A 15750-nucleotide genomic window follows, 5' to 3' on the forward strand; every position below is an offset into this window, starting at 1 on the left:
GAATATGTGGACAACTATAAATAGTCTGGTTAGACTGTAAACTCTCCTTCCAGACTCACATTAAGCATCTCCAATCCAAAATGAAATATAGAATCGGCTTCCTATTTCGCAACAAAGCCTCCTTCACTCACGCTGCCAAACATACCCTCGTAAAACTGACTATCCTGCTGATCCTTGATTTCAGCGATGTCAAAATAGCCTCCAACACTCTACTCAGCAAATTGGATGTAGTCTATCACAGTGCAATCCGTTTTGTCACCAAAGCCCCATATACTACCCACCACTGCGACCTGTATGCTCTCGTTGGCTGGCCCTCGCTTCATATTCGTCGCCAAACTCACTGGATCCAGGTCATCTATAAGTCTTTGCTAGGTTAAGCTCCGCCTTAACTCAGCTCACTGGTCACCATAGCAACACCCACCCATAGCACGTGCCCCAGCAGTTATATCTCAGTGGTCATCCCCAAAGCCAACACCTCCTTTGGATGCCTTTCCTTCCAGTTCTCTGCTGCCAATGACTGGAACGAATTGCAAAAATCACTGAAGTTGGAGTCTTATATCTCCCTCACTAACTTCAAGCATCGGCTGTCAGAGCAGCTTACCGATTGCTGCAGCTGTACACAGCCCATCTGTAAATAGCCCTTCCATCCAACCAACTACCAACCTCATCCCCATATTGTTTTTTTCTGTTCTTTTGCACACCAGTATTTATACTTGCACATCCTCTCCTGCACATCTCTCACTCCAACGTCAATTGCTAAATTGTAATTACTTTGCCATTGTGGCCTATTTATTGCCTTACCTCCTTCCTTCATTTGCACACACTGTATACAGATTTTCTATTGTGTTATTGACTGTATGTTTGTTTATCCCATGTGTAACTCTGTGTTGTTGATTTTGTCGCACCGCTTTGCTTTATCTTGGCCAGGTCGCAGTTGTAAATAAGAACTTGGAACTCAACTGGCCTACCTGGTAAAAATAAAGGTTAAATATATATATTTTTAAGAATGGGTGTGTGTCTATGCTCAGACATGTGCATGTACGTGTGCATGCATGTGTATGTATGTGTGTGGTGAAACTCTGAGGAGCTTCATAAACATTTGTGGGAACATTTCATAAATCAAATTTTCCTGTGCTGTCCTGAGCCGTCAGAGTTCCTCATGTCTGTAAGGGATTTCCTCCTCTTCTTCCGAAGAGGAGAGGCGAGAAGGATCGGAGGACCAATATGCGACGTGGTAAGTGTCCATGGTTCTTTTAATAAGAAATACTACACATGAACACGACTGAAATACAAAAACAATAAATGTGGAACGAACAAAACCCAAAACAGTACCGTGTGGTGAAAAACACAGACACGGAAACAAACACCCACCTACCTAAGTATGATTCTCAATCAGAGACAACTAATGACACCTGCCTCTGATTGAGAACCATACCAGGCCGAAACATAGAAATCATAGAAAAACAAACAGACTGTCCACCCCAACTCACGCCCTGACCATACTAAATAATGACAAAACAAAGGAAATAAAGGTCAGAACGTGACAATGTCCATTCTGGCAGGAAAACCTGCACGAGATTCTACCTGAGATTCTACATTTACATTTACATTTAAGTCATTTAGCAGACGCTCTTATCCAGAGCGACTTACAAATTGGTGCGTTCACCTTAAGACATCCAGTGGAACAGCCACTTTACAATAGTGCATCTAAATCTTTTAAGGGGGAGGATTACTTTATCCTATCCTAGGTATTCCTGAAAGAGGTGGGGTTTCAGGTGTCTCCGGAAGGTGGTGATTGACTCCGCTGTCCTGGCGTCGTGAGGGAGTTTGTTCCACCATTGGGGGGCCAGAGCAGCGAACAGTTTTGACTGGGCTGCGCGGAACTGTACTTCCTCAGTGGTAGGGAGGCGAGCAGGCCAGAGGTGGATGAACGCAGTGCCCTTGTTTGGGTGTAGGGCCTGATCAGAGCCTGGAGGTACTGAGGTGCCGTTCCCCTCACAGCTCCGTAGGCAAGCACCATGGTCTTGTAGCGGATGCGAGCTTCAACTGGAAGCCAGTGGAGAGAGCGGAGGAGCGGGGTGACGTGAGAGAACTTGGGAAGGTTGAACACCAGACGGGCTGCGGCGTTCTGGATGAGTTGTAGGGGTTTAATGGCACAGGCAGGGAGCCCAGCCAACAGCGAGTTGCAGTAATCCAGACGGGAGATGACAAGTGCCTGGATTAGGACCTGCGCTGCTTCCTGTGTGAGGCAGGGTCGTACTCTGCGGATGTTGTAGAGCATGAACCTACAAGAACGGGCCACCGCCTTGATGTTAGTTGAGAACGACAGGGTGTTGTCCAGGATCACGCCAAGGTTCTTAGCGCTCTGGGAGGAGGACACAATGGAGTTGTCAACCGTGATGGCGAGATCATGGAACGGGCAGTCCTTCCCCGGGAGGAAGAGCAGCTCCGTCTTGCCGAGGTTCAGCTTGAGGTGGTGATCCGTCATCCACACTGATATGTCTGCCAGACATGCAGAGATGCGATTCGCCACCTGGTCATCAGAAGGGGAAAGGAGAAGATTAATTGTGTGTCGTCTGCATAGCAATGATAGGAGAGACCATGTGAGGTTATGACAGAGCCAAGTGACTTGGTGTATAGCGAGAATAGGAGAGGGCCTAGAACAGAGCCCTGGGGACGCCAGTGGTGAGAGCGCGTGGTGAGGAGACAGATTCTCGCCACGCCACCTGGTAGGAGCGACCTGTCAGGTAGGACGCAATCCAAGCGTGGGCCGCGCCGGAGATGCCCAACTCGGAGAGGGTGGAGAGGAGGATCTGATGGTTCACAGTATCGAAGGCAGCCGATAGGTCTAGAAGGATGAGAGCAGAGGAGAGAGAGTTAGCTTTAGCAGTGCGGAGGGCCTCCGTGATACAGAGAAGAGCAGTCTCAGTTGAATGACTAGTCTTGAAACCTGACTGATTTGGATCAAGAAGGTCATTCTGAGAGAGATAACGGGAGAGCTGGCCAAGGACGGCACGTTCAAGAGTTTTGGAGAGAAAAGAAAGAAGGGATACTGGTCTGTAGTTGTTGACATCAGAGGGATCGAGTGTAGGTTTTTTCAGAAGGGGTGCAACTCTCGCTCTCTTGAAGACGGAAGGGACGTAGCCAGCGGTCAGGGATGAGTTGATGAGCGAGGTGAGGTAAGGGAGAAGGTCTCCGGAAATGGTCTGGAGAAGAGAGGAGGGAATAGGGTCAAGCGGGCAGGTTGTTGGGCGGCCGGCCGTCACAAGACGCGAGATTTCATCTGGAGAGAGAGGGAGAAAGAGGTCAGAGCACAGGGTAGGGCAGTGTGAGCAGAACCAGCGGTGTCGTTTGACTTAGCAAACGAGGATCGGATGTCGTCGACCTTCTTTTCAAAATGGTTGACGAAGTCATCTGCAGAGAGGGAGGAGGGGGAGGAGGATTCAGGAGGGAGGAGAAGGTGGCAAAGAGCTTCCTAGGGTTAGAGGCAGATGCTTGGACTTTAGAGTGGTAGAAAGTGGCTTTAGCAGCAGAGACAGAAGAGGAAAATGTAGAGAGGAGGGAGTGAAAGGATGCCAGGTCCGCAGGGAGGCGAGTTTTCCTCCATTTCCGCTCGGCTGCCCGGAGCCCTGTTCTGTGAGCTCGCAATGAGTCGTCGAGCCACGGAGCAGGAGGGGAGGACCGAGCCGGCCTGGAGGATAGGGGACATAGAGAATCAAGGGATGCAGAAAGGAATTCTACCCGCCAGTCACATGATACAGCTCAACCAATAGATAGATGTTAAAGACCAATGTTAAAGGTTCAGAGGTCATATGGTTTGCCCAACCATTGTACAATGAGGAAGCAAGAGAGAGATGCTGAAAATGTTTAGAATATGCAGTATAATTGAACTTTTACTCTGTAACAAACTGCTTTAGAGTGAAGGCATGAAACGTGCTACTTGAGCGTTCAAACAATGACTTCACAGAGGATGTGAAAATGCAGGATTTGTGGTGAAAGAGCACACATTTATCAATAGTTTCTATAGAATCATCGATAATCATACTGTAGGCTACTATGTATTCCCAAATTGGCATAGATTGCTGTGTGGAATTTGACGGTGGAGAACCTGGAATTTGGAGGTGGAGAATTCTGGAATTTGGAGGTGGAGAATTCTGGAATTTGGAGGTGGAGAATTCTAGAAAAGTGTGGAGGACAAAATGTGAAACTGAAATGGAAAATTGGGACCCAATAAGCCATTCAATACCAGGTATCAGCAGATTAAAAAGGCTTTGGGAAAGAAGACGGAAAATATCGAAATAATTGTCTTTTTCCATTCTACATAATCACAACCTGGTCCAAGTTGGGAAACTTACAAACCCAAGTGACTCTGGTAAGATGCCAAATACTGTCCGCCATTGTGTGTGTGTGTGTGTGTGTGTGTGTGTGTGTGTGTGCCGAGGCAGCAGTAAACATTTTCCACCTCCTTATAGATAATGGCAAACACACTGATATAAAACAAAGGAAAAAGATTTTTAAAAACATGACCATACATTTCTAACATTTTGATAAAATATTGTGAGTTGTAAGGAGAGGCCTGTCTTGTTTTGGTTAATTAAGGTCGGTTGGGTCGCTTGGGGAACATTTTTCCACTCAACTGGTGATTCTCCTCCACAGTCACAGAGGATGAGTCTATAAATCTGTGAATGGATGAGAGAGGCAGAATAGCCTGAAGGAGACGAACACACTCGCACAAGCACAAGCGTGTGCACACACACGCATCTTGTGTGTGTTCGTGTGCTTTCGTCAAATCATATTGTATTTGTCACATGCTTGGTAAACAACAGGTGTAGACTAACAGTAAAATGCTTACTTATATGGCCCTTCCCAACAATGCAGAGACATAATAGAAAAATAACAAGACAAGGAATAAATACTCAACGAGTAACGATAACTTGGCTATATATACGGGTACCAGTACCGAGTTGATGTGCAGGAGTACGAGGTAATTGAGGTAGATATAGATATATAAGGTAGGGCTAAAGTAACTAGGCAACAGGATAGATAATAAACAGTAGCAGTAGCATATTTGATGAGTCAAAATACTTCATGTGAAAAGGGTCAATGCAGATAGTCCAGGTAGCTATTTGGTTAACTATTTAACTAACTACACTGAACAAAAATATAAATGAAACAGGCAACAATTTCAAAGATGTTGCTGAGTTACAGTTCACATAAGGAAATCAATCAATAGAAATAAATTAATTAGGCCCTAATCTATGGATTTCACATGACTGGGCAGGGGTGCAGCCATGGGTGGGTCTAGGAGGACATAGGCCTACCCACTGGGGAGCCAAGCCCAGGGCCCAAGCAATAAGAATCAGTTTATCCCACAAAAGAGCTTTATTAAAGACATGAACACTCCTCAGCAACCCCTCCCCCTCCTCAGCAACCCCTCCCCCTCCTCAGACGATCCCACAGGTGAAGAAGCCGGATGTGGAAGTCTGGTCTGGCGTGGTTACACGTGGTCTGTGGTTATGAGGCCTGTTGGACATACTGCCATATTCTCTAAAACAACATTGGAGACGGCTTATGGTAGAGAAATTAACATAAAATTACCTGGCAACAGCTCTGGTAGACATTCCTTCAGTCAGCATGCCAATTGCATGCTCCCTCAAAACTTGAGACGTCTGTGACATTGTGTTGTGTGACAAAACGGCACATTTTAGAGTCGCATTTTATTGTCCCCAGCACAAGGTGCACCTGTGTAATGATCATGCTGTTCAATCAGCTCTTGATATGCCACACCTGTCCGGTGGATGGATTATCTTGGCAAAGGAGAAATGCTCACTAACAGGGATGTAAACATATTAGTGCACAAAAGAGAAATACATTTTGAGAGAAATAAGCTTTCTGTGCATATGGAACATTTCTGTGATCTTTTATTTCAGCTCATGAAACATGGGACAATGAACTGTTGTTTCATATAACAAATGAATTGTTCATGTTGCATTTATATTTTTGTTCAGTGTAGATCACCATAGGATTGACTGTACAGTACATCAGTATCCTTCTGTCAGACATACACACACTGGCACCAGGCACACAGACACGTAGGAGAAGCACATACTTGTAGACAGGTGTTTCTGACCTCAAAGGAATCTGACGTCAGAGGTGGGGTGTCAGAGGTCAGGGTCACGAACAGCTCCGGACATTGTCTGACAGGTATATGACTATCTTGAAATAAACCAGGCAATATTCCACTACAGGTTAGCTGGATAGCATGGATAAGGCCTGGAGACAGTTAACAAAGGAAATATCTTAAGAACATAACTGACAGATGCTATGGGAACAGTTATCTTGTCTTCCCCGGAGTATGTGGAACATTGACTAGATTGGATGAAAACTCTGTGTCTCAGGTTTAAATCAAAGGCACCTGTCTCACTTCAGAGGTTTCACAGCATTTTAGATTACTTTGGACATTTTGTTGGCACAGCTTTAGTCCATCCCCTCTCTGTTTTACCCTCCCTCCCTCGTTCTTTCTCTCTTCTTCCACTCTCTCTCTCCATTTCTCTATCCCTCCCTTTATTATCCTCCCTCTCTCGTTCTTTCTCTCTTCTTCCACTCTCTCTCTCTCCATTTCTCTATCCATCCCTTTATTATCCTCCCTCCCTCGTTCTTTCTCTCTTCTTCCACTCTCTCTCTCCATTTCTCTATCCATCCCTTTATTATCCTCCCTCCCTCGTTCTTTCTCTCTTCTTCCACTCTCTCTCTCCATTTCTCTATCCCTCCCTTTATTATCCTCCCTCCCTCGTTCTTTCTCTCCCTCCTCCCTCTCTCTCTCTGGCCACCCATCCTTTGCCCAGTACAGAGGGACAGAGGTGGTATTGTGCTGTACAGAGGGAGTTTCTTCTGAGTCTTGGAGTCTTGGACATGGCTTTTGCTGCAAAGTCACGGTTATGTAAGCTGAGCTCAGACAAGGCCATCCTGCACTCACTGTTCTGTCTCTTCCTGTGGCTTCATCACTGATCACCCTCACAGACTACATGCGGGGAGGATGGGTGGGAGGGAGATGTAAGGAGGTGGGTAGAGGAGGAAAAAGGTTGGAGGAGGTGGAAGGAGGTGGAGGGAGGAACAGCAGTTGTAGAGGTTGAACAGGGGGACGAGGCTTGGCCAGGTACAGGGGCAGGATAGTAAAAAGTTCCCCATTGTCATAGAAATGCTCTCTGTCGACTTCTGGACCTGGCACCTCTGTATGTCCACTTCCTGTAATACTCAGCCCTCAGATAAACCCTGACACACCAGTCTATGGCTGGCTTACTGGACAGGACAAAGAGACAAAGAATCACAAATTTTACAACCTTAATTATAGCCATTTTGTGATCTGACTAAGTTCTTAGTCCTTGATGTCTAATGCAAATTAACAAAGACATTGTGTGTTTTCCTATTTTGTTCAAAATATAGTTGTTCCTCGTTTATAAACTCTGAATTATAACATTTAAAGGAAAGCAGTCTGTTGCAACATAACACGTCCCACTGGGCACAGATGTCAATTCAATGCGTATTCCACATTGGTTCAACATCATTTCAATCAATGTTAATTCAACCAGTGTGTGCCCAGTGGAATATCGTTATGTGAGTATTGACTCTGTAGCACCATAACACATACCTTTATATGGATATTGGAGAACGAAGCCTGTGTCCTGGAATATGACAGTGCTTAGGGACTTCCTGTTTGAATAGACCCGCCCCCTCTGCCCATGCCTAGTTCATGTCTCGTGTGATTGCATGTGGGATGGAACCTCAGTGCCAGAGGGGCGGAGCTCCTGGTAACACACCCCATCCCAGAGGCCTGGTTCTGGCAGAACTTTGCTGGACGACTGACTGCTGGCAGTCTGGACCCAGACAGACACACACATGCACACACTCAATCACATGCGCATACACACACACACGCACATGTGCCCAAGTATGTATGCAAGCACACACTCACGTTACCACGCACGTTACCACACGCTCACTGTACCCAATGGTGATAAACATTGATGGATGAGTCTGCAGTTCAAAGGCACTTTTATGGTGCAGCACTAATATACCAGCACGTGTTTGTGATGGGTGGGTGACATGTTGCCAAAATGCCATGTTTGGGGGCTTGCTCATAGTAGGCGGGTTACGTGCATGTTGTGACCAAAGTTGCACGTGTTGGTGGCGCGTTTTGGAGTTGAGTTGAGATTGTGTGAGAGAGGAATGAGAGAGGAAAGAGAGAGGAATGAGAGAGGATGAGAGAGGAAAGAGAGAGGGATGAGAGAGGTATGAGAGAGAGATGAGAGAGATGAGGGATATGAGAGAGGGATGAGAGAGAGATGAGAGAGGAATGAGAGAGGATGAGAGAGATGAGAGAGGGATGAGAGAGAGATGAGAGGGGTGAGAGAGGGATGAGAGAGGGATGAGAGAGAGATGAGAGAGTGATGAGAGAGGAATGAGAGAGAGATGAGAGGGATGAGAGAGGAATGAGAGAGGATGAGAGAGGATGAGAGAGGGATGAGAGAGATGAGAGGGATGAGAGAGAGATGAGAGAGGGATGAGAGAGATGAGAGAGGAATGAGAGAGGGATGAGAGAGGTATGAGAGAGAGATGAGAGAGATGAGAGAGATGAGAGAGGGATGAGAGAGATGAGAGAGGGATGAGAGAGGAATGAGAGAGGATGAGAGAGGATGAGAGAGGGATGAGAGAGATGAGAGAGGGATGAGAGAGAGATGAGAGAGGAATGAGAGAGGGGTGAGAGAGGGATGAGAGAGGGATGAGAGAGAGGAGAGAGTGTTGAGAGAGGAATGAGAGAGAGATGAGAGAGGGATGAGAGAGGAATGAGAGAGGATGAGAGAGGATGAGAGAGGGATGAGAGAGATGAGAGGGATGAGAGAGAGATGAGAGAGGGATGAGAGAGAGATGAGAGAGGAATGAGAGAGGGATGAGAGAGATATGAGAGAGGGATGAGAGAGGAATGAGAGAGGATGAGAGAGGATGAGAGAGGGATGAGAGAGATGAGAGAGGGATGAGAGAGAGATGAGAGAGGAATGAGAGAGGAATGAGAGAGGGGTGAGAGAGGGATGAGAGAGCGATGAGAGAGAGATGAGAGAGTGTTGAGAGAGGAATGAGAGAGAGATGAGAGAGGGATGAGAGAGGAATGAGAGAGGATGAGAGAGGATGAGAGAGGGATGAGAGAGATGAGAGGGATGAGAGAGAGATGAGAGAGGGATGAGAGAGAGATGAGAGAGGAATGAGAGAGGGGTGAGAGAGGGATGAGAGAGGGATGAGAGAGAGATGAGAGAGGGATGAGAGAGATGAGAGGAATGAGAGAGGATGAGAGAGGGATGAGAGAGAGATGAGAGAGGGATGAGAGAGGAAGACTCTTGAGTAGTTGGCTACTGGAACACCCCTCTTCTCATTTTTCTCCCTACCTCCGTTTTTGGAAGACTCTTACATAACCTTACAACTTTGGGCTAAATTAAGAGAGAGGGAAAAAGAGTGGTAGAGTGAGGGATAGGAAAGTAAGGAAAAGAAGGAGGGAGACAAAGAAAGGAAAGGGAGAAATAGAGAATAAGTGCAATGAAAAATCTGCAAGAGCTTTATGGATAGAAAACAGCGGAGTTGTGGACATCGTAGAAAAAAAACATACAGAAAGAATGAAAGTGGGATGAGAGAGAGAGAGAGAGAGAGAGAGAGAGAGAGAGAGAGAGAGGGAGAGAGAGGGAGGGAGAGAGAGAGAGAGAGAGAGAGAGAGAGAGAGAGAGAAAGAGAGAGAGGGGGGGGGGTGTGGGTGTGACAGCAAGTAAAAGAGCTCTGTTCTCTGTGGGAGAGTGAGAAAAAAGAAAGGGGGTGTGTTTGCCTCCCTGTGTCCCCTCCCACCCTCCCTCTCTCTGTATCTATATATGCTGCAGGCTGGTCTCCCTGGATCCCAGAGCACAGCATAGAGCCCCAGAGCAACCAGCCCCTCAGCCCCAGACAGAGCCTGTCCAGTGTGCTGCACTAGTCCTGAGACCCACCAGCTCAGGGAAGTAGTCCAGCCACCAGAGACAGTTCTCAGAATCACACAGACCTAGGAGAATGACTTTACTGCTCTAGTTCTACTGTTCAAGTTCAACTGTTCTAGTCGTATACCAGGCTCAGTCTGTGAGCTAGTCCGGAGCTGGTTGATATTTACACTGAAATTCTCCAGTACTGTAGTCCAGTGGCTCACCTTAGTCCTCCTCTTAGTCCTCCTCTTAGTCCTCCTCTTAGTCCTGAACTGAGATCCTTTAGTGGAGCACCTGAGCAGATCTACACAGTCACGTGTATCAGCTACAACCATGCAGCTTTCACACACCTTCCTCCTCTTCCTCCTCTTCATCGTTGGGATGGCGCTGGCCAGCTCGTCCACGGCTCGGAGAAGCAGAGGTAGGTGACATCTGCATCACCATGATGAACCCTTACAGTTGACTTCTGACCAATACAATGGTATTTGAATTGCTTGGCTTGCACTAAACTGAAGCATGCAGATACAAAACAATGGAAATGACAGGACTTTAACTGGTGAAATAGAGCGCACAGCCTGCAGTTATCCAATGTTTACTTATGACGGGTTGACTGTACATCAAATAGCATGAATATATGCTTTTTTTATTGGAATTCTGTCTTGCCTATCACGACACAGTTAGCCTCAGATGATGTAAATGAAATGAAACGCATGTATACATGCAGGTGAATGAAATGTGGACACCCCATACTATAATCACATTACATTTTATGATGCTGACCGCTCAGTTTCATGTAGAATTGTTGGACGAAACTGGAGACTGGTGTTTTATCATCATCAGATAGGGCTAAATATCAACCTACAACTTGTATGGATCCTGTAGTGATTATGGGTTCATATAATATTGCTAGACATCATTTTTCTATCCTTTATTTAACTAGGCAAGTCAGTTAAGAACAAATTATTATTTACAATGACAGCCTTAGAACAGCGGGTTAACTGCCTTGTTCAGGGGCAGAACGACAGATTTTTACCTCATCAGCGCGGGGATTCAATCCAGCAACCTTTCAGTTACTGGCCCAACTCTCTAACCACTAGGCAACCTTTCAGTTACTGGCCCAACGCTCTAACCACTAGGCTACCTTTCAGTTACTGGCCCAACGCTCTAACCACTAGGCTACCTTTCAGTTACTGGCCCAACGCTCTAACCACTAAGCTACCTTTCAGTTACTGGCCCAACGCTCTAACCACTAGGCAACCTTTCAGTTACTGGCCAAACACTCTAACCACTAGGCTACCTTTCAGTTACTGGCCCAATGCTCTAACCACTAGGCTACCTTTCAGTTACTGGCCCAACGCTCTAACCACTAGGCAACCTTTCAGTTACTGGCCCAACGCTCTAACCACTAGGCTACCTTTCAGTTACTGGCCCAACGCTCTAACCACTAGGCTACCTTTCAGTTACTGGCCCAACGCTCTAACCACTAGGCTACCTTTCAGTTACTGGCCCAACGCTCTAACCACTAGGCTACCTTTCAGTTACTGGCCCAACGCTCTAACCACTAGGCTACCTTTCAGTTACTGGCCCAACGCTCTAACCACTAGGCTACCTTTCAGTTACTGGCCCAACGCTCTAACCACTAGGCTACCTTTCAGTTACTGGCCCAACGCTCTAACCACTAGGCTACCTTTCAGTTACTGGCCCAATGCTCTAACCATTAGGCTACCTTTCAGTTACTGGCCCAACGCTCTAACCCCTAGGCTACCTTTCAGTTACTGGCCCAACGCTCTAACCCCTAGGCTACCTTTCAGTTACTGGCCCAACGCTCTAACCACTAGGCAACCTTTCAGTTACTGGCCCAACGCTCTAACCACTAGGCAACCTTTCAGTTACTGGCCCAACGCTCTAACCACTAGGCTACCTTTCAGTTACTGGCCCAACGCTCTAACCACTAGGCAACCTTTCAGTTACTGGCCCAACGCTCTAACCACTAGGCAACCTTTCAGTTACTGGCCCAACGCTCTAACCACTAGGCTACCTTTCAGTTACTGGCCCAACGCTCTAACCACTAGGCAACCTTTCAGTTACTGGCCCAACGCTCTAACCACTAGGCTACCTTTCAGTTACTGGCCCAACGCTCTAACCACTAGGCTACCTTTCAGTTACTGGCCCAACGCTCTAACCACTAGGCTACCTTTCAGTTACTGGCCCAACGCTCTAACCACTAGGCTACCTTTCAGTTACTGGCCCAACGCTCTAATCACTAGGCAACCTTTCAGTTACTGGCCCAACGCTCTAACCACTAGGCTACCTTTCAGTTACTGGCCCAACGCTCTAACCACTAGGCTACCTTTCAGTTACTGGCCCAACGCTCTAACCACTAGGCAACCTTTCAGTTACTGGCCCAACGCTCTAACCACTAGGCTACCTTTCAGTTACTGGCCCAACGCTCTAACCACTAGGCTACCCGCCGCCCCATTACTGCAGTGTTGAATCTAAATCTGGAATAGGACTGTTATTGTAATGCTTACGCTGAGACCATGCTCCAAAACAGTCTGTGTACTTCACACTACGTGGTTGTGGTCGTGGTCTATGTACACTATGATTAATGCTATGCAATTGTTGTTATAAACTGGGTGGTTTGAGCTGATTGGCTGACTGCCATGGTATAACAGATCGTATACCATGGGTATGACAAAACATTTATTTTTACTGCTCTAATTACGTTGGTAACCAGTTTATAATAGCAATAAGGCACCTCTGGGGTTTGTGATATATGACCAATATACCACGACTAAGGGCTGTATCCAGGCACTCCGCGTTGCGTCGTGCTTCAGAATAGCCCTTACCTGTGGTATATTGGCTATATACCACACCCCCTTGGGCCTTATTGCTTAATCATACTGTATGTTGGATGGTATGTGATGTGGTTGTTAATGTATCATGTGTTATTGCATTTGACCGTGACAACCACAGGTGGCCGTTGCCTTGTCCCATATTGCCTGAAAAGCTAGTGGTTCTGTAAATGTGTGCCTAGACACATGCACTCAATTGAGAGATAAAGTTTGTCCTATAGGTACACAGTAGAATACAGTACTCTGTGTCTTCTGTAGGCCTACTGTACATCATGTTGAAAATCCATGGACTGTCTTTAGTTGACCGGGAGCAAGGTGTTCCAAGGTGTTCACTATTCACAACTGGCCGTGTCCAAAATTGTGCTTGTGCTGGATTTTTTAAGAGTCATGTGAGTTTGTCCTATTTCCGTGAAACAAGGTGGGCAGGCGAGGGTAAGAGAGGTTAACTCCTATTAATAGTGTCCAGTCTTTACAAATGAAAGTGTTTCCAGGTTACAGGTCAGTGTTGTGGCAGTTTGGTCCTTTTTGCAATGTGCCATGTTGTTGATGCACTATATATCTCTTTGTGTATGTTAGGTGTATTAAATACTGATGAAGACAGCATGGCTGTTGAAACGATGGTATTCAATTCTTGCATCTGAGCTCCTACAGTGTGCGACTCTCCTTTAATTTTTCAGTTGTATGTGCTCTTACAGCCTGAGGGATGGAGGGATGGATAAGAGAGCTAGAAAGATAGAGGGATGGATGAGAAAGGGCTGGACAGATGGAGGGATTGATGAGAGAGTGCTAGACAGATGGAGGGATGGCTGAGAGATAGCTAGACAGATGGAGAGAGGGCTGGATAGCTGGAGGGATTGATGAGAGAGTGCAAGACAGATGGAGGGATTGATTAGAGAGCGCTAGACAGATGGGGGGATGGCTGAGAGATAGCTAGACAGATGGAGGGATGATTGGAGAGCGCTAGACAGATGGGGGGATGGCTGAGAGATAGCTAGACAGATGGAGAGAGGGCTGGATAGATGGAGGGATTGATGAGAGAGTGCTAGACAGATGGAGGGATGGCTGAGAGATAGCTAGACAGATGGAGAGAGGGCTGGATAGATGGAGGGATTGATGAGAGAGTGCAAGACAGATGGAGGGATTGATTAGAGAGCGCTAGACAGATGGGGGGATGGCTGAGAGATAGCTAGACAGATGGAGGGATGATTGGAGAGCGCTAGACAGATGGGGGGATGGCTGAGAGATAGCTAGACAGATGGAGGGATGATTAGAGAGTGCTAGACAGATGGGGGGATGGCTGAGAGATAGCTAGACAGATGGAGAGAGGGCTGGATAGATGGAGGGATTGATGAGAGAGTGCAAGACAGATGGAGGGATTGATTAGAGAGCGCTAGACAGATGGGGGGATGGCTGAGAGATAGCTAGACAGATGGAGGGATTGATTAGAGAGCGCTAGACAGATGGGGGGGATGGCTGAGAGATAGCTAGACAGATGGAGGGATGATTGGAGCGCAATGGAGGGAGACGAAGGAAGGGAGAGTTGGGAAAAGAGAAAAATATTTTTGCCACCGCAGAAAACAGCTGTAGTTGAGCCAGATAGTATGAGATCAGATCAGATGTGGGAGATATAGTATGAGATCAGATGTGGGAGATATAGTATGAGATCAGGCAGACCAGTGCAGAAAGCTCTCCTCCCTGAGAACCTGGAGCATGGCTGGGCTGTGAGGTAAAGCTCTCCTCCCTGAGAACCTGGAGCATGGCTGGGCTGTGAGGTAAAGCTCTCCTCCCTGAGAACCTGGAGCATGACTGGGCTGTGAGGTAAAGCTCTCCTCCCTGAGAACCTGGAGCATGGCTGGGCTGTGAGGTAAAGCTCTCCTCCCTGAGAACCTGGAGCATGGCTGGGCTGGCCCATGGTCAAGGGTGTGGTGCAGTGGTGTAAAGCCCCCTAAAGCTTATCAAGCCCCACACCCTCCCCTGTCCCCCATTGGAGTTATGTGATACTGTAGGTGAGGCCTCGCTCTTTTTGTTCTGATGCGGAACCATTCTTCCCCAGCTCTTCACCTTCTCATTCCCAGGATGGAAACCTGAGAGCCAAACACCAGCAGAGCTACATTTTTTAAATATTTTTTTTATTTAACCTTTATTTAACCAGGAAGGGCTCATTGAGATTTAAAATCTCTTTTTCAAGAGATTAAAAACATTGACAGGTCAGGGAATCAGTCTCAAGTACCAATCTGGACAAGTTATTCCCGTTTAAAAGTATTTTGTAAGGTGTTCCAAGACGATGGTGCAGAGTACATAAAAGCACTTTTACCAAATTCAGTTCGGACATTTGGAACAGTTAGCAGGACAAAGTCCAGCGAATGAAGAGAATACCCACCACATTTCTGAACAATAAAAATGGCCAAATTAAAAGGTAGTAACCCAAAATGGCTTTGTAAATATAAATAAAGCTTTTGTAAGATACGAGGCACAACAGTAAATAACAGTATCATCAGCATAAAAAAGAAGTTTCGCATTTTGGACATTTTTGTCTAAATCATTTATATAAATTGTGAATAAGAGATCATTTATATAAATTGTGAATAAGAGAGGACCAAGTACAGAGCCTTGGGGCACACCATTAAAGACAGAAAATTTAACAGACATAGGCTCATCAAATTGAGTGCACTGAGTTCTATCAGACAGATAGTTAGCAAACCATGCAACTGCATGCTCTGAAAGACCTACACTCGACAATCTCTGCCTTAGTATAGCATGATCAACTGTATCAAAAGCCTTAGAGAGATCAATAAAAAGTGAAACACAGTGCTGTTTTTTGTCAAGGGCTTCAGTGATATCATTTAAAACCTTCATGGCTGCTGTAATTGTGCTATGCTTCTTCCTGAAGCCTGATTGGTACA

At 46.4% G+C, this 15750-nt stretch overlaps 1 protein-coding gene across 11 annotated transcripts in view; it reads left to right on the forward strand.

Annotated features, from left to right (window-relative positions):
* Positions 1–1209: 1209 nt before the first annotated feature.
* LOC115116676 (target of Nesh-SH3-like) overlaps positions 1210–15750 on the forward strand; it is a 66398-nt gene continuing 51857 nt past the window's right edge. For 10 of the 11 annotated variants that reach the window (XM_065015082.1, XM_065015098.1, XM_065015092.1 and 7 more), the window contains exon 1: positions 9943–10413. In XM_065015082.1, the coding sequence (XP_064871154.1) occupies positions 10326–10413 (88 nt within the window). In that variant the 5' untranslated portion in view covers positions 9943–10325. Of the gene's footprint in view, positions 1235–9942; positions 10414–15750 lie in introns of those variants that run through there. The other variant, XM_065015095.1, reaches the window with a different exon arrangement.

The sequence above is a fragment of the Oncorhynchus nerka genome, linkage group LG3, assembly GCF_034236695.1.
Source record: "Oncorhynchus nerka isolate Pitt River linkage group LG3, Oner_Uvic_2.0, whole genome shotgun sequence".
Lineage (NCBI taxonomy): Eukaryota > Metazoa > Chordata > Actinopteri > Salmoniformes > Salmonidae > Oncorhynchus > Oncorhynchus nerka.